Raw genomic sequence first — 19,993 nt, 5'->3', positions numbered from 1 at the left:
TAACGAGAAGTTACTTTGGGGCCCTGAGACCCCCGCGTTTGCAAGGGAGGCTGGGAAAGAGCTGGAAGGCCTGGGCTCCGGCTCCACCCGGCCTCCATCGTCAGTGTGACCCGGCAGGGCCACCTCTCTCCCTCAGCCTCGGTATCTCGCTCTACGCAGGCCTCCCCGCCCCGCCCCGCCCCGCCCGGAGGAATCCGCGGCCGGCCCGACGGTCCCAGGTGAGGGCCCTCTGGAAAGGGCCCAGCGCGGCCGCGGGTTCCGGCGGGGGCGGGCATCTGGGGTGGGGACTGTCCCCGCGCCACCCCCCACCCCCCAGCCTCCGCCAGCCTGCACACCCTCGCTTCTCCAGGCGGCAGAGACGACGCTTTAAAGAAACAAAAAAAAAAAAACTGTGTCCCTGGCCCGGGGCCAGCGTCCCAGCCCCCCTCGCCGCCGCCGCGCCGCGCTCCAGCCAGGGAAAACAACTGCTCACTTCTCCCTGCGCCCTCCCCGCGCGCTCCCTGCCTCCCCGCGGCCGCGGGAGAGGAGCCCGGCCTGGGGGAGGCGCGGAGCGGGCCGGCCGCCTGGCCTTCCTCTCCCTCGCTCCTCCTCTCCGCCTCAACTTGCTCCGGCCTCCTCGCTCCTGCCTGAGTTCGGGGCCTGGTCTGGGCTTCGTCCTGGGGCTGGGAAGTTTCTGCGCTCCCCGCTGTCCAGTCTGCATCTCCGCGCCTCCCGCCGGGCCCCCGCGGTCCCCTCCCGCCCGCTTCCCCCGCTGCCCTCCCTCGCTGCCCCCTACCCTCTCCCGGGGCTCCCGGCCCTCTACTCCCTTCGGGCGCGGGCCCCTCGCCCCGCCCGGGCGCGCCCCCCCTCCCCCGGGTCCTGCGGCCCCGGATGCCCGGGCCCCGAGGGGCTGCTGGCGGCCTGGCCCCTGAGATGCGCGGGGCGGGGGCGGCGGGGCTGCTGGCGCTGCTGCTGCTGGGCCTGGGCGGCAGGGTCGAGGGGGGGCCGGCGGGCGAGCGGGGCGCAGGCGGGGGCGGGGCGCTGGCCCGCGAGCGCTTCAAGGTGGTCTTTGCGCCGGTGATCTGCAAGCGGACCTGTCTCAAGGGCCAGTGTCGGGACAGTTGTCAGCAGGGCTCCAACATGACGCTCATCGGAGAGAACGGCCACAGCACAGACACGCTCACGGGCTCCGGCTTCCGCGTGGGTGAGGGCCGGGGGCACGGCTGGGGGCAGGGGAAGGACAGGCACCAGGCCCGGTGGGAGAGCTAGTGGGGTCTTGGCCTTAGAGACTGGGGGCTGAGGGTATAAAGGGCAGAGATCCGAGGGCCTGGGGGACCAGGGGCCTCAGGGAACTTGGGAGGCTGGAACTCTGGGGGCCAGAGCTGGAGGGCTGCATGGAGGCCTGGACTTTGAAGCTTTGCGTTAGGGTTGGGGCCTAAGGGGTGGGGAAATGCAGAGGTCCTGGATGACACTGGCTTCCCAGAAGGTGCTGAGTTCTGAGCAGGAGCACACAGGGTTTTTGAGGAATGTGAGCCGGGGACAGGAAGCCTCAGAGAAGGGCTAAATATTCCCCCAAGAAGCAGACTTGCTGGAAGAAACAAGAAAAGTCTTTACAAAATGTCTAAAGTAGGGCCTGCCAGAGTAGACACCTGCATTCCCTGGGAGGAGGAGCTAAGGTCAGGGCTGGGGATGGGAGCCGGCTGCTGGCAAGGTCTGAGTAGGGAGGGTGTTGAGGCCTAAAAGTAGGGTGCAGGCCTGAAGGTAGGGACTAGTTCGGGGTTCTCAGCCTCTCCTTTTCCAATGCCTCCCCATAAGCTCCTAACATCCTGCCTCAGAGGCCCTCAGGGCCCCCCTCATCCTCCCCCAAGCCCCTACACCCTCCCCAGTTCAGCTTGGAGTCCACCCCCTCCCCAGCATCTCTCTTTAAAGGGCCAGGCCTGGGGCTCAGTCATCCTCCTGCTAGGCCCCGTGGGCCAGGCTCGGGGAGGTGTCCCAGCAGTAATTACCCTCCTGGACAGGGTAATTAGGCCAGGCCCAGGATGGCACCAGCAAAACAGCCCCTCTTACACATTCCTATATTCACTCGCCCACTCACAGAGCTAAGGAACCCCACTCATGTGGCTCACATTTGTCATGAGATGGGGTATGCGTGCGTGTGTCTGTGCGCATATTGCCCCTGTGTCTGGGGTCATGCCATGGGCATGGCGTGGCATACTGTGAAGTACCCGTCTTTGTGTTGTCTTGGGTGTGTGTCTCTAGTCGCTGTTAGAGAGTATGTGGGAATGTTTTTGTTTTTGTGTTTTTGAGATGGAGTTTTGCTCTTGTTACCCAGGTTGGAGTGCAATGGCGCAATCTCAGCTCACTGCAACCTCCGCCTTCTGGGTTCAAGTGATTCTCCTGCCTCAGCCTCCCAAGTAGCTGGGATTACAGGCATGCGCCACCACGCCTGGCCAATTTTTTTGTATTTAGTAGAGATGGAGTTTCACCATGTTGGTCAGCCTGGTCTCAAACTCCTGATCTCGAGTGATCTACCTGCCTCGGCCTCCCAAAGTGCTGGGATTACAGGTGTGAGCCACTGCGCCCGGCCAAATGTATGGGAATGTTTATGTGAACCTGTGTTGGTGTCAGGATGAGTCTCTGTGTGTGTGTGACAAGAGGACTGTGGGTGTGAGTGTACGTGTGTCCATCTCCCAGGCTCCCTGGCCATCCTGCCTAGGCTGCTGTCTCCATCTGTGCTGCCCACATCCCCCAGGCTCGGTGCCCAGGCCACAGTGGGCGGGTGTCATTGGGAGGTCACTCTCACCGCTATGAGTGACTCACTGGGAGACAGGAAAAAGAGAATCCTACCTCCCCCCGCCCAGGACACACCCCTCTGCTCTGTGAGGCCTGGCCCCAAGAGGCCAGGCAGGATGGGCTGGGCTGGGATGTGCTTAGCCTGACCCTGAGGGCCATGGATATGGGCTGTCCCTGTGAGGCCCTTCTGGCATCCAGGAGAGCAGCACCCCCGCCCTCCTGCCCTCCTGCCCTCCTGCCCTGGGAAGTGAGGGCAGCCATGGGATGGGCAGGAGAAGGGCTGGGGCTTTGGGATAAGTCAGAGCCCCAAGGCTGGTAGTAGCACAGGTTGAAGGTGAGTATGGGACAGAAACAGACAGAGGTCCCATCCTCTCCCTCAGTCATTCTTTCATTCATTCCCCCGAACCCCCTGTGGGACCCAGAGCTGAGGCCAGCCTGGCCCTGCCTTCCAGAACACCCTCTATAAGGAGGCAGACAGACAAGAACATAGCCAAGCAGGTGTCAGGCAGAGCTGGCCAGTGGGTGGTAAGGCAGGAGAGGGAGCTCAGGGGGGCCGGATAGGAGGAAAGCCTCCCTCCTGGTGGAGACACTGAGCTAGGAAGGATGAGATCTGCATATGTAGAGAGGGGGGGACCTGGGGCCCTGTTGTGGAGGGAAGGGCATGGATGAGGCCAGGAGGCAGGAGGCAGGCACATTTGCAAGAGGGAGATGGGTCCTGGGGTGTGCAGTGCATAGGGAAGGAGCAGAGGGGGATGGGCTGAAAAGGTTCTGGTCCATGGAGTGAGCTTCTGCCTGAGGCAAGTTTCTCTGGGACACTGAGATTGTGGACCAGCAGGAGAGGCTGGAAGCCAAGGAGGGGTCTGGGTGGCCAGGCCTGGGCCAGGGCAGGAGCAGTGGCCCTAGGGAGGAGGGGAGGCAGGTTCATGGGACATTAGAGGCTGTAACTGGGCAGGGGAAAGCAGGAGGGACGGAGCCGTGGGGGCTCAGCTGTGGATGCCTGGTGGCCAGGTGAAGAGGAGGTGGGGAGGCAGGATGCTGACTTCTGACAGTATGTCCTGGGCAGAGGTGCCTGAGAGAGCCCTGGAAAGGCTGGGGGCTGTGTCTGTGTCTTGAGATGTGGACATCTTTGGCAGTGGTGAGGTGGGCGCCCCAGGATGGTGAAGAGGGAGAGGGTGGAGAGCAGGCAGAGAGGACTGAGGCCTGAAGGAGGGAAGGGTTTATGGGAGAAGAGGAGGAGGCGCCAGGGACGGAGCCAATACCTTTGGAAGGCCCAAGGGGAAAGCCAGATCACCATAATTATTTGCTACCACTTATTAAGCACCCTTTGTGTACCAGGCCCTGGGGTAAGCATTTGTACAGCCCTTACCTCATCTAACCCACACATCTCTACAGATGAGGACGCTGGGGCACAGGGAGGGGACGTGAGTTGCTCAGGGTCGCACAGCTGGCACATGGCTTAGTGAGGATTTAAATCCTGGACTTGAGACTCCAGAACCCAACATGGGTGTAAGGATGTTGGGGAACCTAGAGAGGGCAGTTTCCCTATGTAGGATGTATCTCAAAACCTGGCTTCCCAAGAGGACAGAGCCAGTGGGTGGCAAGGAAGTAGGGAGGAGGGGAAAGAGACAGGATGTGGGTGAGGGCCTGACCCCACTCTTCTCCCCAGTGGTGTGCCCTCTCCCCTGCATGAATGGCGGCCAGTGCTCCTCGCGAAACCAGTGCCTGTGTCCCCCGGACTTCACTGGGCGCTTCTGCCAGGTGCCCGCAGGAGGAGCCGGTGGGGGTACCGGCGCCTCAGGCCCCGGCCTGAGCAGGGCGGGGGCCCTGTCCACAGGGGCGCTGCCGCCCCTGGCTCCGGAGGGCGACTCTGTGGCCAGCAAGCACGCCATCTACGCCGTCCAGGTGATCGCTGACCCTCCTGGGCCCGGGGAGGGGCCTCCTGCCCAGCACGCAGCCTTCCTGGTGCCCCTAGGCCCGGGACAGATCTCAGCAGAAGGTACCAGGCAACTGGCAAACCCGGGAAGGTCGCCAGTGGGTGGGCACTAGGGTGGCCAGGGCAGGGCAGGTTCAGCCCTGGAGGAGCTCAGCGCGGTGACCCGCGGCGCGGTGCGGGCAGCCCTGAGGCCACTGCGCCCGCCCCCAGTGCAGGCCCCGCCCCCCGTGGTGAATGTGCGCGTCCATCACCCGCCCGAGGCCTCGGTCCAGGTGCACCGCATTGAGAGCTCGAACGCCGAGGGCGCAGCCCCCTCCCAGCACCTGCTGCCGCACCCCAAGCCCTCGCACCCCCGGCCGCCCACCCAGAAGCCCCTGGGCCGCTGCTTCCAGGACACTCTGCCCAAGCAGCCCGTGAGTGAATCCACAGTCGGGATCGGCCTTTCCTTCTCTCAGGGTTGCTCTGCCCCAACTCACTCGGATAGCAGAAAACTGAGGGGCGGGGGAAGAGGAAAAGGCCCAACCCTAACAGGCGGCAGCGGGGCGGGGTGCTCTGTGACCCCACCTCCCCCTCCTTCCCCTAGTGTGGCAGCAACCCCCTCCCCGGCCTCACCAAGCAGGAAGACTGCTGCGGTAGCATCGGCACTGCCTGGGGCCAGAGCAAGTGCCACAAGTGTCCCCAGCTGCAGTGTGAGTGCTTGGGCTCAGGGGGCGTTCCCTATCTGGTGGCCCCTCCCCATCCACCCCACCCGTCCCTGCAGTGGGAGTCCCCAGGTCACATCGGCTCTGCCCCTCCCCAGTTCCCTCCTCACCCTCCCCTGCCAAGCTATCCTCTCTCTGCAGACACAGGAGTGCAGAAGCCAGGGCCTGTACGTGGGGAAGTGGGCGCTGACTGTCCCCAGGGCTACAAGAGGCTCAACAGCACCCACTGCCAGGGTATGGCCAGCTAGGAGATTCTGTGGGCTGGAGGGGCAGGCCAGCCATCACTGGGGGTGGGGAGGGTCCCAAGGTGGGCGAGAGAGGAGGTGGGGCTGGGGCAAGACCCTGAGGTTCTTGGAGCAGCCTGCTGTCACCCCATGGCCCCAGACCAGAGGGGCCAAACTTCCACTTACCACAGACATCAACGAGTGCGCAATGCCGGGCGTGTGTCGCCATGGTGACTGCCTCAACAACCCTGGCTCCTATCGCTGTGTCTGCCCACCTGGCCATAGTTTAGGCCCCTCCCGTACACAGTGCATTGGTGAGACCTGGGGCTCAGGTTCCTGGGAGGTCACAAGGCATGGGTGGGAGCAAGGATCAGAGATCGCAAGAGATCAGAGTGGGGTTAAGGGTTGACTGCAGGAGGAACAAGGCCCAGAGCCAATAGGATCAGGGATCAGCAGGGTCCGGGGTCACATGAGATCTGCCATTAGCAGTCACTTGGGGTCAGGGATTACATAGAGTCAGAGTCATGCAGAACATAGGCTTGATGAGTAGGAGTGGTGAAGTCCAGGATAGCTAGAATCGGGAGTCAATGGGGTCAGTGGTCACATGAGTTCAGGGTCATATGGGGTCAGAGACCACATGGGGGATCAAGGGTTGTCTGGGCCGGAGAGGCAAGATCTGCAGCAGCTGGGCAGAGGGACGTGGGCAATGTGCAGGCTCAGGTGCCCATGCCCCCCACTGGCCCCTGCAGCAGACAAACCGGAGGAGAAGAGCCTGTGTTTCCGCCTGGTGAGCCCTGAGCACCAGTGCCAGCACCCACTGACCACCCGCCTGACCCGCCAGCTCTGCTGCTGCAGTGTCGGCAAGGCCTGGGGCGCGCGGTGTCAGCGCTGCCCAACAGATGGCACCGGTGAGTCAGGGTTACCCGGGGGTAGGGGTTCATAGGTCCATGCACCTGTCCAGGAAATGCTCACTTTTGTGTCTGCTGTCTTGACTGCAGCTGCGTTCAAGGAGATCTGCCCAGCTGGGAAGGGATACCACATTCTCACCTCCCACCAGACGCTCACCATTCAGGGCGAGAGTGACTTTTCCCTTTTCCTGCACCCTGACGGGCCACCCAAGCCCCAGCAGCTTCCGGAGAGCCCTAGCCAGGCTCCACCACCTGAGGACACAGAGGAAGAGAGAGGTCTAGCCTGACCCCTTCTGATCCCTGACCCATGCCAAGCCCCTAGGCCTGACCCCTTGACCCATGATCCACAGATCTGACCTCACAGTCTAACCCCCAATTCCTTATCCCTGACCCATCCACTGACCTCCCACCTGACCCTCTGACCCCTGACCCAGATATTTGACCCTGAGCTATAACCTCCTAAGCCTTCTACAGCCTGACCTGTAACCCAAGGCCATTCAACCTCATCATGTGACTACTATGCAAACACACCCTAACCCCAGAATCTAACCCCTGACCCTTGACCTGGAGACATGATTGTTGAACTCCCAGAGACCCTAACTGCAAATACTCAGCTGCTGATCCCAGATCTGACTCCCTTCTCCCGCCCCAACACTTCATGGCCCCATCTTCTTCCCTTTTAGGGGTGACCACGGACTCAGTGAGTATGAGAACCCAGATGGGAGGGGTGGGCAGGCGAGGGACAGGAGGGCTCATGCTGCTGTCACCCGCAGCCGGTGAGTGAGGAGAGGTCAGTGCAGCAGAGCCACCCAACTGCCACCACGACTCCTGCCCGGCCCTACCCAGGTGAGCTGGGCACTTTAGGGATGAGTCCTCAAGGGCTAAATCACTGGGTGGGCGGGGAGTTCACAGTTTAAGTACTCGGGGACAGTCAAGCTGGGGTGGGGCGCCGGGCCAAGACTGAAGTGGAAAGGGAGGCTTCAGTCAATATCGTCTCTGACCAGAGTGCACTGCCGCCCGCAGAGCTGATCTCCCGTCCCTCGCCCCCGACCATGCGCTGGTTCCTGCCGGACTTGCCTCCTTCCCGCAGCGCCGTAGAGATCGCTCCCACTCAGGTCACAGGTAAGGCCCGCCCAGCAAAGCCTCCCCTGCCTAGGCCACGCCCCCAGTTTAGTTTTCTCTCCTCCCTCCCGCCCCCAGGCATTCCCTAGCGCTAATAGGCTAGCGTGTATCCAGGGCTGAGCACTGGGGAAGCCTGGTGAGCACCAGAGATCCCACTGCCCTAAACGATCCAGGTAGCATGGTGGTTAGCCCATTCTGAGGGATTTCATTCATTCAACAAATACTTATTAGTGTTACAGGTCTTTTAGAATTTGTCTAGCAGGTTTCCCAGTTTTTTTTTGTTTTTTGTTTTTTTTGAGACGGAGTCTTGCTCTGTCGCCAGGCGGGAGTGCAGTGGCGCAATCTCGGCTCACCGCAGCCTCCGCCTCCCGGGTTCAAGCGATTCTCCTGCCTCAGCCTCCCGAGTAACTGGGATTACAGGCATGCGCCACCACGTCCAGCTAATTTTTTTTTTTTAGTAGAGACGGGGTTTCACCATGTTGGCCAGGGTGGTCTCGATCTCTTGACCTCGTGATGCGCCCGTGTCGGCCTTCCAAAGTGCTGGGATTACAGGCATGAACCACTGTTCCCAGCCCATAACCATCTTTCAAAATCTGTTCAGAAAGCCTTCTATCATTGCCACCCTACTTATTATCACAACCCTCAGAACTCCTTCCTTCTACTCTGATTTTTTTTATTTTTATTTTTATTTTTTATTTTTTGAGATTGAGACGGAGTCTCGCTCTGTCGCCCAGGCTGGAGTGCAGTGGCGCGATCTCGGCTCACTGCAAGCTCCACCTCCCGGGTTCACGCCATTCTCCTGCCTCAGCCTCCTGAGTAGCTGGGACTACAGGCGCCCACCACCACACCCGGCTAATTTTTTTGTGTATTTTTAGTAGACACGGGGTTTCACCATGTTAGTCAGGATGGTCTTGATCTCCTGACCTTGTGATCCGCCCGCCTTGGCCTCCCAAAGTGCTGGGATTACAGGTGTGAGCCACCACGCCTGGCCCTGATTTAGTTTTTCATAGCATTTATAAGACATAGGAGATTCTGCTTATTGATCGGCTTGTTGCCTGTCTGCTCTGCAAGGACAGGAAATTTTTGTCTGTTTTTGTTCATGCAGTATCCCCAGCACCTCAACAGTGCCTGGCACATAGTAGGTGCTCAAGAAATATTTGGGTTCCTTTCTTTCTTTTTATTTGTTTAGTTTGTTTTTTGAGACAGGGTCTCACCTTGTGACCTAGGCTGGAGTCAGTGGCAGGATCATGGCTCACTACAGCCTTGACCTCCTGGGCTCAAGTGATCTTCCAGCCTTGGCCTCCCAAAGTGCCAGGATTACAGGTGTGCGCCACCATGCTCTTTTTTTTTTTTTTTTCCGGCCTGGGGAGTTTTCCTGTGAAAACTGGGAAACTGTGGCAGGGTGCAGTGGCTCACAGCTATAATCTCAGCACTTTGGGAGGCTGAGGTGGGTGGATCACGAGGTCAAGAGATTGAGACCATCCTGGCCAACATAGTGAAACCCAGTCTCTACTAAAAATACACACACAAAAAAAAGATTAGCTGGGCGTGGTGGTGCATGCCTGTAGTCCCAGCTACTCAGGAGAATCACTTGAACCTGGGAGATAGAGGTTGCAGTGAGCCGAGATCGTGCCACTGCACTCCGGCCTGGGGACAGAGTGAGACCCCATCTCAAAAAAAAAGAAAGATGGTTAGAAATGCCAGAGACATGAGGAAGGGAGGGGCATTCAGGTTGGGAAAAGGATATCACAAGGGAAGTTAAGTTGGGCAAAGGCATGGAAGCATGAAACACTGGTGGAGGAGGGAGAACCCACACACAGGCCAGTGTCTCTGAACCAGGGGAAGTCCAGTGCACTGAGCCTTGTCAAGGAGGCTTGAGTTTAATGCCAGAGGCTATGGGCAGTGTCTGCAGGATTTTGAGCATCATAATTGCTAGCTCAGACTGAGCAGTCCCTCTGTGCCAGGTACTGTCTGAAGAGTTTTACGTTCTAAATACCATTTAACCTTCTCATACTCTGCAAAGTGAGCGTTGTTAGCCTCGTTTTCCAGATGAGAAAGCTGAGCCTCAAAGAGGTTCAGTAACCTGCCCCAGGTCACACAGCTGAGCCGTGTTCAAGCCCATGCCTGTGTGGGCTTCAAAAGCACAAGGGAACTGCCAACCCAGCTGAAACCCTGATCCTCCATGAGCTCCTGGGGTTAGGGCTCAGGTGGGAGATGGCTGTTCTTGGGGGCTTTGGGAATGTGGACAAGGCCCCTCAAAGGAGGGGCTGTTAAGGAAGCCTAAGGAGAGGTACTCCAGGCAAAGAGAACAGCCTGCAAAGCCCACTGGCCAGGTGAGTTTGGGGCAGAGCAGAGTTCACTGTTATGGCCCAGGCTGCATGGCAGGAGTGAGGGGGAAGGGGTGTGGGAAATGAAACTGGTGAGCAGTGAGGATCCAAAGGAGGGAGAGGCTGGAGGCAGGGAGTCCTGGGCTTGGTGTCAAAGAGAGTGAGGGGGGTGGTTCCTGGATCTGACTGCCTGTGCACAGCTTTGGCACTAGTTAGGATTCCCAGGAAACCAGCTCCTGCTAGTCTTGGGAGGGGGTAATCAACCCTTCTGGAATAGGGGGTCGGGTCCCTGGGGCAAGGGCTTATGGAGTCACTGGGCTAGAGGACACTGGTGTGACCGAGGCTATAGAGTTTAAGGTATTGAGGCGACTGGGGAGAAAGGAGTTTTAGTCCCTTGGGTGGGAGTACTGGGACGACTGAGGGGCCCTGAGGGGATGTGGTTTGGTTTGAGGTGAGTGGGGTCAGGGTCTTGGAGTGAACCGGGAATGGAAGTATCCGGGCCTGGGTGTGGGGTGATACGGCTGTCAGGGGCCTGGAGTCCTAGTTTGGAGCTTTCTGGGGTCTTGATATTGGGGTTATCTAAAAGAGAGAAATAGGACATCCTGGAGTTGGAGTATGGGCGTACAGGAACCTGAGGTCATGGTGTGACTGGGGTGTTGAGGTCTGCCCTGGGGATATGGCAGAAGGTGAGCGCTCCCTGCTCCGCCGCTTGACCTGGCCATGCCCGCAGAGACTGATGAGTGCCGACTGAACCAGAACATCTGTGGCCACGGAGAGTGCGTGCCGGGCCCCCCTGACTACTCCTGCCACTGCAACCCCGGCTACCGGTCACATCCCCAGCACCGCTACTGCGTGGGTGAGCGCAGGGCAGGCAGCGGGCGTGCAGGTGGGTGGGGGGGGACCCAAGATAACGACGCTTCCTTTGACTTTTCTCGGCCTACCCGTTCTTCTCAGATGTGAACGAGTGCGAGGCAGAGCCCTGTGGCCCGGGGAGGGGCATCTGCATGAACACCGGCGGCTCCTACAATTGCCACTGCAACCGCGGCTACCGCCTGCACGTGGGCGCCGGGGGGCGCTCGTGCGTGGGTGAGCGCCGCCAGGGCGGAGGCGGCCCTGGGTGGGACGGGCTCTCCTCCAGACCGCCGTGTAATCCCTCCCCTTGCCCGCCGCCTCCTACACCCCCTTCGTGGCCCCTTCCTCCCGCACAGACCTGAACGAATGCGCCAAGCCGCACCTGTGCGGCGACGGCGGCTTCTGCATCAACTTTCCTGGTCACTACAAGTGCAACTGCTACCCCGGCTACCGGCTCAAAGCCTCCCGGCCTCCTGTGTGCGAAGGTGAGGGGACCCCATTCAGACCAAAGAAGGGGCTCCTTAGTTGTCTCTCCACCTGGGGTGGGGCTGGGGTGCCTGCATTTTTTTTTTTTTTTTCCCGAGACGGAGTCTCACTCTGTCGCCCAGGCTGGAGTGCGGTGGTGAGATCTTGGCTCACTGCAACCTCCGCCTCCCGGGTTCAAGCGATTCTCCTGCCTCAGCCTCCCGAGTAGCTGGGATTACAGGCGCCTGCCACCACGCCTAATTTTTGTATTTTTAGTAGAGACGGGGTTTCGCCATGTTGGCAAGGCTGGTCTCGAACTCCTGACCTCAGGTGATCCACCCGCCTCGGCCTCCCAAAGTGCTGGGATTACAGCCGTGTGCCACCGCACCCGGCCTGTATGCTCGGCTCTGGGCCTCTCAGAGGTTGGGGTCCGGGAGCCTCGTTGATCTGTGTGGGAGGAAGTCCCTGCTGTGGACGCTGGGAGCCGGGCCACCCGCGTTGTCCCCAGATGGGTCCTCTTCCTTCTCCCTCCCGTGCAGACATCGACGAGTGCCGGGACCCAAGCTCTTGCCCGGATGGCAAATGCGAGAACAAGCCCGGGAGCTTCAAGTGCATCGCCTGTCAGCCTGGCTACCGCAGCCAGGGGGGCGGGGCCTGTCGCGGTGAGGGCGGGGCCCGGAGCCGAGTGGGTGGGGCCGTCGGGTGCCTTCCCCAGTCTGGCTCCGCTGGGGGCGGGGCGGGGTAGCGGTGGTGATTGGCGTCTGGGGGCGGGGCCTTCCGGGAGTAGAGGCTGCCCTCTCAACCCCGCGTTCCAGGGAAGAGACCCACACCCCCGCGAGGTGCGCGGTCCGCCTTCCGGTGGGGCAGAGTCTGAGGCTAGGTCTTTCCGCCGCAGACGTGAACGAGTGCGCCGAGGGCAGCCCCTGCTCGCCTGGCTGGTGCGAGAACCTCCCGGGCTCCTTCCGCTGCACCTGTGCCCAGGGCTACGCGCCGGCGCCCGACGGCCGCAGTTGCTTGGGTGAGCGCCAGCACCCCCGCCCCGGGCCTCCGCCGCCTCCTACGCGCTGAAGCCGGGGAGCGGGTCACGCTGTCTGTAAACAGTGGGTGGAAGGTGGCTCATTCATCCCCAGGTGACTCTGCTCACTCATTTTCTCAACGAACCTTGCCAAGGAAGGCACCACTAGAATTTCCACGTAGGAAGGGTCTCAGGGGGTAGAGCTCGAAGCTGCGTTTGCAAAGCATGTTACTTAAATTTGAAGGAAAAAAGATATCAAAGAATGAGGGCAGATGATAGTACTCCCCCCTGCACTCCTGTTTATTATACGCCAAGAGGCGGGGCTGGGGGCTGGGACTCATTGAAAACTGGAGAAGGAAAGACAGACTGTAGCATGCAGTGCTGGGCCTGGATGGAGCTGGGCTGCTTCCTGGAGACACAGCGGGATGGGAGGAAGGAGGCCTGGGTCATCTTAAAGAATCACTAGGAATTGGGCAAGAAAGGAGGAGAGGAACAGCATGGCAGACACAGGGGCTGGCACTGGCAGATCAGAGGTGAGACAGAGGATGGGGTGTTGGGGAACTGTAAGGAATGATCAGGCTATGGGGGCTGAGGCTGGCCGGGGAGGGATAGGTCCCCATCCCTTGGAGGGCCCCCTAATTCCTGCCTGGGAGGTTGTGCTTCACCCAGAAGGTGTTAGAGGGCACCTGAAGCATTTTAAGTGTAAGAGTGACAAGATTTGCCATTTGTTTTAGAACGTTCCCTGCTGCTGATTGTGGAGGGAGGTCTGTTGCAGAGACTTAGGGCGGAGACAGTGGTGGACAGGATGAGTGGTGGGCTCAGGATGGCCATGAGACGATGATATTGGAGAACTATTAGACCTCCTGGGTTTTTTAACTGGATGTCAAGTGAAAGCGAGGGTGATAACGACCCCTCCCCGTTTCCAGTTTGGGTGAGTGAGGGGGTGGTGCTGCTCACTGGGAATGGGTCCTCATGCGTGGGCATGTTTGGGAGGGAAAATGCTGAGCTCCACATTGGACAAATTGAATGGATTGTGCCTGTGAGCCTCTCAGCAGGAGATGCCAGCATACCCACCTGGAATGATGGACCATGGACCGGGGGAGCTATGGAGTCTTGGGTGGGCCTGCTTAGCCAACCCAAGGTGGGTTGGGTAAGCAGAGCATCTAGCAGAGCCTTGTGGACACTGACAGTTCAGGGGCAGGCTGGGGAAGGCGTTGGAGGAGATGGTGGGGGAGGGATGGCAGGGGCGCCTGAGGGGCACCATCTGGGAAGCTGGGGAGGACATATTTCCAGGGAAGGAGGAGGATGAGCCAAGTGCAGTAGAGAGGTTCTTGTAAAATAATAACTGGTGAGACAATAAGTCTTAGGACAAGACTTAGGGGTCTGCCCCCTAATCCTACCTGGAAATCCTAGTGATGCCTTCCTTGGCAAGAAGGTCCCTAGTAGCCTTGGCAGGGTAGCTTTTGGGATATGATAGGGACAGAGGCCAGAGATATGTGGGCAGAAAGTGAAAAAGAACAAGACCTGGGGACTCTTGCTCTTCCAAAGTGGGGCTTTGGTATAGGCTGAGGAGGTGATGCCAGGAGAGTGGACCAGGAGACGAGGGCAGCAGGGTCAGGAGAGGAGGGAGGAGAGCCAGCGGAAGGGACATCTCTTGCTGTAACAGGAGCAGGAGGGGAATGGATGTAGATAACGATGTTCAGTGGGTTAAGGGGGATTACCTTTAATTCTCTCAATACACAGTGAAGGGCCTGGGTTGAGTAGGGGACTCAGGAGAACAGTGGCGGTTTGGAAGTATCCCAGGGCATGGGGCTGCCTAGGGGCTTTATGGAAGTCAAAGCTTTAGAGGAGTCAGAGAGGGAGGTGCCAGCCACACGAGGCTCTGCTGGACTGAGGCTGAAGCCTGTGGGTATGTTCCAGCATGCTCAGCTTGGTGGCTGCTCCAGTCCCACTCCGCACCCAGGATCCACAGGCCACAGCTCTGACCAGAGACTGGGCATTGCCAGACAGTGAGGAGGAAGGAGAGGTGTTTATGGATCAGGGATGGGAGTCCTAGGGATGATAAGCCCTGGGCTCCAGCTGGGAACTATCAGAGTCTGGGGGTGTCAGGCAAGCTCGGAGGACTGAGAGGGAGGCCACCAAGCCCTGTGAGAGAGAAGGTGGAGGTGAGGACTTGAGAACAGTGGAAAGAAGGCAGCCTCTGAGGGCCCCAGGGTGGAGCAGATCTGAGTGATGAAAATCCCCTTGGGACCCTGAGAGTGAGGGGAAGGTCACGGAAGCTGAGAGATCCAGGAATGTGAGGTCAGAGGCTGACCTGGTTGTCCACGCGGATGTTCGAAACTCCCAGGATGGAGAGAAAAACAGAGCAGGAGGAATGAGGAAGGTGGGTGCTGACAGCCACAGGAGGACTGAGGCTGCAGGAGGCCGGCGGCACCTCAGAGGCTGAGCTCAGGCTTGGAGGGGTCTGGGATGTGGGCAACAACTGGCTCCACCAGAGAGGCCTCAGGAAAGTGTGTCCCGGGGGAGGGTCAAGTTCCTTTACTGCATGAGCAGAAGAAAGTGGGAAGAACAAGGATAGGGAGTTTATCCCCAGAGGAAAAAGGGAGCCATGGCAGGTGAGGGAAGGGTGGGAGCAGCAGTGAAAGCGGCTGGGGCAGGGAGAGAGGGCGGGGGAGGCTGGGAAGGCTCTTTAGCATCAGACCTGGCCTAGGGACCCTGGCAGCACCTGACCTGGTCGTCAGGGCACTGTGTGCCACCCAGAAGCAGGGTGAGGCCTGTGCTTCTGAGTGCTGCTGGCCTCAGCTCTGGTGCTCCAGGCCATGCGCAGAAGTGAGAAAACAGTAGTAGAAACCCAAGACCACCCAGTCTGGTCCTCTGACATCCCCTGTGCCCTGCAGATGTGGACGAGTGTGAGGCTGGGGACGTGTGTGACAATGGCATCTGCAGCAACACGCCAGGATCTTTCCAGTGTCAGTGCCTCTCTGGCTACCATCTGTCCAGGGACCGGAGCCACTGCGAGGGTGAGGGATCTTAGAGCTGGGGTGCTGACCTGTCCCTCCCTACCCCAGGACCCCCACCCCCCAGGGTCCAGTCCTAATCCAGATCTCAGTTGGGGCATAGGGGCGTGGGACTGACCCAGGGCTCTGGGAGAAAGCTTTGGCTGCCTCAGGCTGGGGTTGGTGATCAGCCCCTGAGATTCTCCACCCCTTCCATCCCCTACAGACATTGATGAGTGTGACTTCCCTGCAGCCTGCATTGGGGGTGACTGCATCAATACCAATGGCTCCTACAGATGTCTTTGCCCCCAGGGGCATCGGCTGGTGGGTGGCAGGAAATGCCAAGGTATGGGGGACTGGCTGAGGGTTCCTGAGGGATGTGGCAGGGAGCAGTAATTCCCTAGACACACTGTGGCCTTTCTCCATCCATCCATCCATCCATCCACCTACCCACCCACCCATCCACCCACCATCCAACCATCCATCCTTCCATCCTTCATCCATCCATCCATCCATCCATCCATCCTTCCTTCCTTCTATCCATCCATCCTTCCATTCATCCTTCCACTCACCCACCCATCCATCTGCTCAGCCTTCCAGTCTTTCACCTAGAATAACAATGATCACAGTAAACATGACAGTTAGTGCTATCGTGGTGCTTATTATGTGCCAGGCACTCTGTTAAGCTCTTTACAGATATTAATGTATTGGTCTTCCCCATCAACTCACCCATACACATGCATTCATCCAACAAAAGTTTAGGCTGAGTGCAGTGGCTCAGGCTGGGGGCGGTGGCTCACGCCTGTAATCCCAGCACTTTGGGAGGCTGAGGCGGGCGGATCATGAGGTTAGGAGTTCAAGACCAGCCTGGCCAATATGGTGAAACCCCATCTCTACTAAAAATACAAAAATTAGCCAGGCGTGATGGCGCACGCCTGTAGTCCCAGCTACTCGGGAGGCTGAGGCAGAAGAATCATTTGAAGATGGGAAGCGGAGGTTGCAGTGAGCCGAGATCACGCCACTGTACTCCAGCGTGGGCAGAGAGTGAGATTCCATCTCAAAAAAAAAAAAAGAAAGAAAAAGTTTATTGAGCACCTACTATTTTCCAGGTTCTGTGCTTTGTACTAGGTAATCAGCAATCACCCAGGGCTCCCAGCTAGGGGAGGCCGACATGTAAACTGATTCTGACAGTTCAGGGTCCTGGGTGCCAAGAAAGGTATAGACTAATGATTAATTGCAATGGGGAGGTGAATGTTGAACTGGACTGAAACGTAAGTAGGAGTTCCCTAGGCATGGGAAAGGCAAGGCACGAGAAGTCATTCCAGGACCAAAGAGCAGTAATTGCAAAGCATAGAGATCTGGAAGGAGCTAGTTGTGTTTACAGAGGAGGGGAGGGTGCCCTGAGCACAGAGTTGGGGAGTGGAGGGTGGTCTAGAGTAAGGCGTGATGAGACCTAAAGGTATTGGAAGCTCAATTTGAAAGGCCTCAAATGCAATTTGAGGCCTTTCCATTTGGGCTTCTGATACTTTTAGGTTTTGTAAGGTTAGTGGGAGCCACTGAAGGTGTTATGAAGGACAGCAGCTAATGTCCACATGCACATTCAGACACATGCACAGACACAGCATACTTCCTGCTGTACATACTTTGAAACCAAAGTGGAAATTCAGGTTCTGAACTTGTGTGAGGCCCTTGAGGTGCAGCCCCAGGGAAAGAGGGGCTGGGTTTCCAGCTGCGCTACTCTTGCCCCGCAGACATAGATGAGTGCAGCCAGGACCCGAGCCTGTGCCTTCCCCATGGGGCCTGCAAGAACCTTCAGGGCTCCTATGTGTGTGTCTGCGATGAGGGCTTCACTCCCACCCAGGACCAGCACGGTTGTGAGGGTGAGTGTCCTCCCAGCTCCTCCCTCGGACTGGACAACTCCCCTGAGCTGCAGCTAGGATTCAGAGATGTGTCCTGGCCCCACCCTCCTAAATTTGGGGAACCGGAAGAAATCCCTTTTGGCTGGGGGAGTCTGGTGGGGCCAGACCATGAAGGGCCCAGAACACCACGTTGAGAACAGAGCCAACTCTCAGGAGGAGGCTAAGGGGAGCCAGGGAATGTGGGGGGAAAGACCTGTGGTGGGTGGGCAGGGTGGACAGGGCCAAGGGGGGTCTGTGCACGACCCTGAGCTGCCGTCCGCCCCTCAGAGGTGGAGCAGCCCCACCACAAGAAGGAGTGCTACCTGAACTTCGATGACACAGTGTTCTGCGACAGCGTATTGGCCACCAACGTGACCCAGCAGGAGTGCTGCTGCTCTCTGGGGGCCGGCTGGGGCGACCACTGCGAAATCTACCCCTGCCCAGTCTACAGCTCAGGTCAGGAGCCGGGCAGGGCCCTTCCCAGATCTTCAGTTTCTTCATCTGGAAGCCAAATGTGGGAAATGGCGCCCCCTGGCAGTTGGGAAACAGGCGGCGGGCTGCAGCCCTAAGCCCACGCGCGCGCTCAATCCTGCCTCTTCCCTCCCCACGGCCGCCCTGCCCCTGCAGCCGAGTTCCACAGCCTCTGCCCAGACGGAAAGGGCTACACCCAGGACAACAATATCGTCAACTACGGCATCCCAGCCCACCGTGGTAAGCGACCTGCGGCTCCGCCCGCCCCGCGCCCTCTCACCCCGGGTTGGGCTCGCCCGGATCCCGCCGGGGCTCGCTGGGTCAGCTGCCCGCGCCGGGTAAGCCCCGCCCGCACCTTCCTCGCAGGCCCCGCCCTGTAGGCCCCGCCCCTCCTGTAGGCCCCGCCCGGGCATGGCTTCGCTCCGGTGGTGCGCCCAGCCCACGCCTCCGGGCTGCAGCTGCGGGACCGGAGCGGCCAGTGTTTGTCACCCCGCAGACATCGACGAGTGCATGTTGTTCGGGTCGGAGATTTGCAAGGAGGGCAAGTGCGTGAACACGCAGCCTGGCTACGAGTGCTACTGCAAGCAGGGCTTCTACTACGACGGGAACCTGCTGGAATGCGTGGGTGAGCTCCGCCCCCCGGCGGCCGTGGGGAAGCGGCAGGGAGACACGCGCCACCGCGCCCATCCCGGGCCTGCCCCTGCTACCCACGCTTTTCCTCCCTGCAGACGTGGACGAGTGCCTGGACGAGTCCAACTGCCGGAACGGAGTGTGTGAGAACACGCGCGGCGGCTACCGCTGTGCCTGCACGCCCCCTGCCGAGTACAGTCCCGCGCAGCGCCAGTGCCTGAGCCCGGAAGAGATGGGTGAGGCCCGGGCCGGGGAGTGGGGTACGCGGGAGGGGCGGGGCCCGGGCCGAGGTGTGACGGCCCCCACCCACCCCCTCGCTGTTCGTAGACGTGGACGAGTGCCAGGACCCGGCAGCCTGCCGCCCTGGCCGCTGCGTCAACCTGCCGGGCTCCTACCGCTGCGAGTGTCGCCCGCCCTGGGTGCCCGGGCCCTCCGGCCGCGATTGCCAGCTCCCCGAGAGCCCGGCCGGTGAGGGCGAGGGTTGGCCTTGGCCGACCCCGGGGCCCTGTCCGTCACGTGGCCCCCGCGCAGGTGGGGTGGGGCGGGGGCGGAGGCGGGCGGTTCCTGCCTTGGGCCCCTCCCCTGATGCCAGGTGTCTTCCGCAGAGCGTGCCCCGGAGCGGCGCGACGTGTGCTGGAGCCAGCGCGGAGAGGACGGCATGTGCGCTGGCCCCCTGGCCGGGCCTGCCCTCACCTTCGACGACTGCTGCTGCCGCCAGGGCCGCGGCTGGGGCGCCCAATGCCGACCGTGCCCGCCGCGCGGCGCGGGTAAGGCAGTCGGGGAGGAGTTGGCCGGGAGCGAGGATGGGGGCCAGGGCCCGGGGACCCGGACGTCGCTGACCAGTTCTGCTCCTCCCAGGGTCCCATTGCCCGACATCGCAGAGCGAGAGCAATTCCTTCTGGGACACGAGCCCCCTGCTGTTGGGGAAGCCCCCAAGAGGTGAGTGCTGCCGGGTCGGGCGGTGGCGGGGTTGGTAGCCTTTGGCCGGGGCTCAGTGTTGAAGTCCATATTGTTCCGGGCCACGCAGATGAGGACAGTTCAGAGGAGGATTCAGACGAGTGTCGCTGCGTGAGTGGCCGCTGCGTGCCGCGGCCGGGCGGCGCCGTGTGCGAGTGTCCTGGCGGCTTCCAGCTCGACGCCTCCCGCGCCCGCTGCGTGGGTGAGCCGGGCTTCGGGGGTGGGGGCAGGGGCGGGGCCGGTGGTGAGGAGCCGCCTGGAGGCTCAGCGAAGCCGCACCCGTCGCCCTCACCTTCAGATATCGACGAGTGCCGAGAGCTGAACCAGCGCGGGCTGCTGTGCAAGAGCGAGCGCTGCGTGAACACCAGCGGCTCCTTCCGCTGCGTCTGCAAAGCTGGCTTCGCGCGCAGCCGCCCGCACGGGGCCTGCGTTCCCCAGCGCCGCCGCTGACGCCGCCCTCGGCCCAGACCTCGGTGATCACTGAGGGATTTCCGCGAGCTCGGCCTCACTTCTGCCCCGACTTGTGGCTCGGACCCAGGGACCTTCGGGGCCCGCAGACCCTCCCGGCGCCTTGAGACCCGAGGCGCCCCTACCGGCCCCCCTCCCCGGTTAGCGGGCGGTTGTAAGGTCTCCGGCGGGCGCTGCTTGCCTTCCTCCCAGAGGGTGTTTCCTAGAAACTGATAAATCAGATCGTGCCTCTTTACCCTTGGCTTTCGAAGCAA

General features: G+C 60.3%; 1 protein-coding gene and 1 pseudogene across 3 annotated transcripts; both read left to right on the top strand.

The window, feature by feature from the left end:
* Nucleotides 1–861: 861 nt before the first annotated feature.
* On the top strand, nucleotides 862–19,974 carry LTBP3 (latent transforming growth factor beta binding protein 3). 3 transcript variants are annotated; one of them, XM_016921245.4, is made up of 28 exons: nucleotides 863–1,183; nucleotides 4,439–4,768; nucleotides 4,916–5,118; nucleotides 5,289–5,394; nucleotides 5,548–5,640; nucleotides 5,822–5,944; nucleotides 6,380–6,538; nucleotides 6,629–6,814; nucleotides 7,222–7,238; nucleotides 7,312–7,384; nucleotides 7,562–7,660; nucleotides 10,718–10,843; nucleotides 10,942–11,073; nucleotides 11,196–11,324; nucleotides 11,844–11,966; nucleotides 12,200–12,322; nucleotides 15,217–15,339; nucleotides 15,542–15,661; nucleotides 17,067–17,195; nucleotides 17,502–17,669; nucleotides 17,841–17,924; nucleotides 18,181–18,309; nucleotides 18,413–18,550; nucleotides 18,642–18,782; nucleotides 18,920–19,081; nucleotides 19,173–19,253; nucleotides 19,342–19,473; nucleotides 19,570–19,974. In XM_016921245.4, exons 1-28 carry the CDS (start codon nucleotides 871–873, stop codon nucleotides 19,719–19,721), a joined length of 3,894 nt encoding a protein of 1,297 aa, XP_016776734.1. In that variant the 5' UTR covers nucleotides 863–870; the 3' UTR covers nucleotides 19,722–19,974. The 3 variants fall into 3 exon arrangements, with proteins under 3 accessions (XP_016776735.1, XP_016776734.1, XP_016776736.1); XM_016921246.3 differs by lacking the exon at nucleotides 5,822–5,944 and having other exon boundaries at nucleotides 862–1,183; XM_016921247.4 differs by lacking the exon at nucleotides 18,642–18,782.
* On the top strand, nucleotides 7,889–7,931 carry LOC112204872 (U7 small nuclear RNA; annotated as a pseudogene).
* Nucleotides 19,975–19,993: the final 19 nt, after the last annotated feature.

The sequence above is a fragment of the Pan troglodytes genome, chromosome 9, assembly GCF_028858775.2.
Source record: "Pan troglodytes isolate AG18354 chromosome 9, NHGRI_mPanTro3-v2.0_pri, whole genome shotgun sequence".
Lineage (NCBI taxonomy): Eukaryota > Metazoa > Chordata > Mammalia > Primates > Hominidae > Pan > Pan troglodytes.
The sequence above is the reverse complement of the archived record's forward strand: the minus strand, read 5'-3'. Positions and strand labels throughout refer to the sequence as shown.

Coding starts and splice junctions, on each gene's coding strand:
- LTBP3 (XM_016921245.4), top strand. CDS start 871: ATGCCCGGGCCCCGAGGGGCTGCTGGCGGCCTGGCCCCTGAGATGCGC. Junction 18,783..18,919: donor GCTCCCCGAGAGCCCGGCCG/GTGAGGGCGAGG, acceptor TGTCTTCCGCAG/AGCGTGCCCCGGAGCGGCGC. Junction 19,082..19,172: donor GTGCCCGCCGCGCGGCGCGG/GTAAGGCAGTCG, acceptor TGCTCCTCCCAG/GGTCCCATTGCCCGACATCG.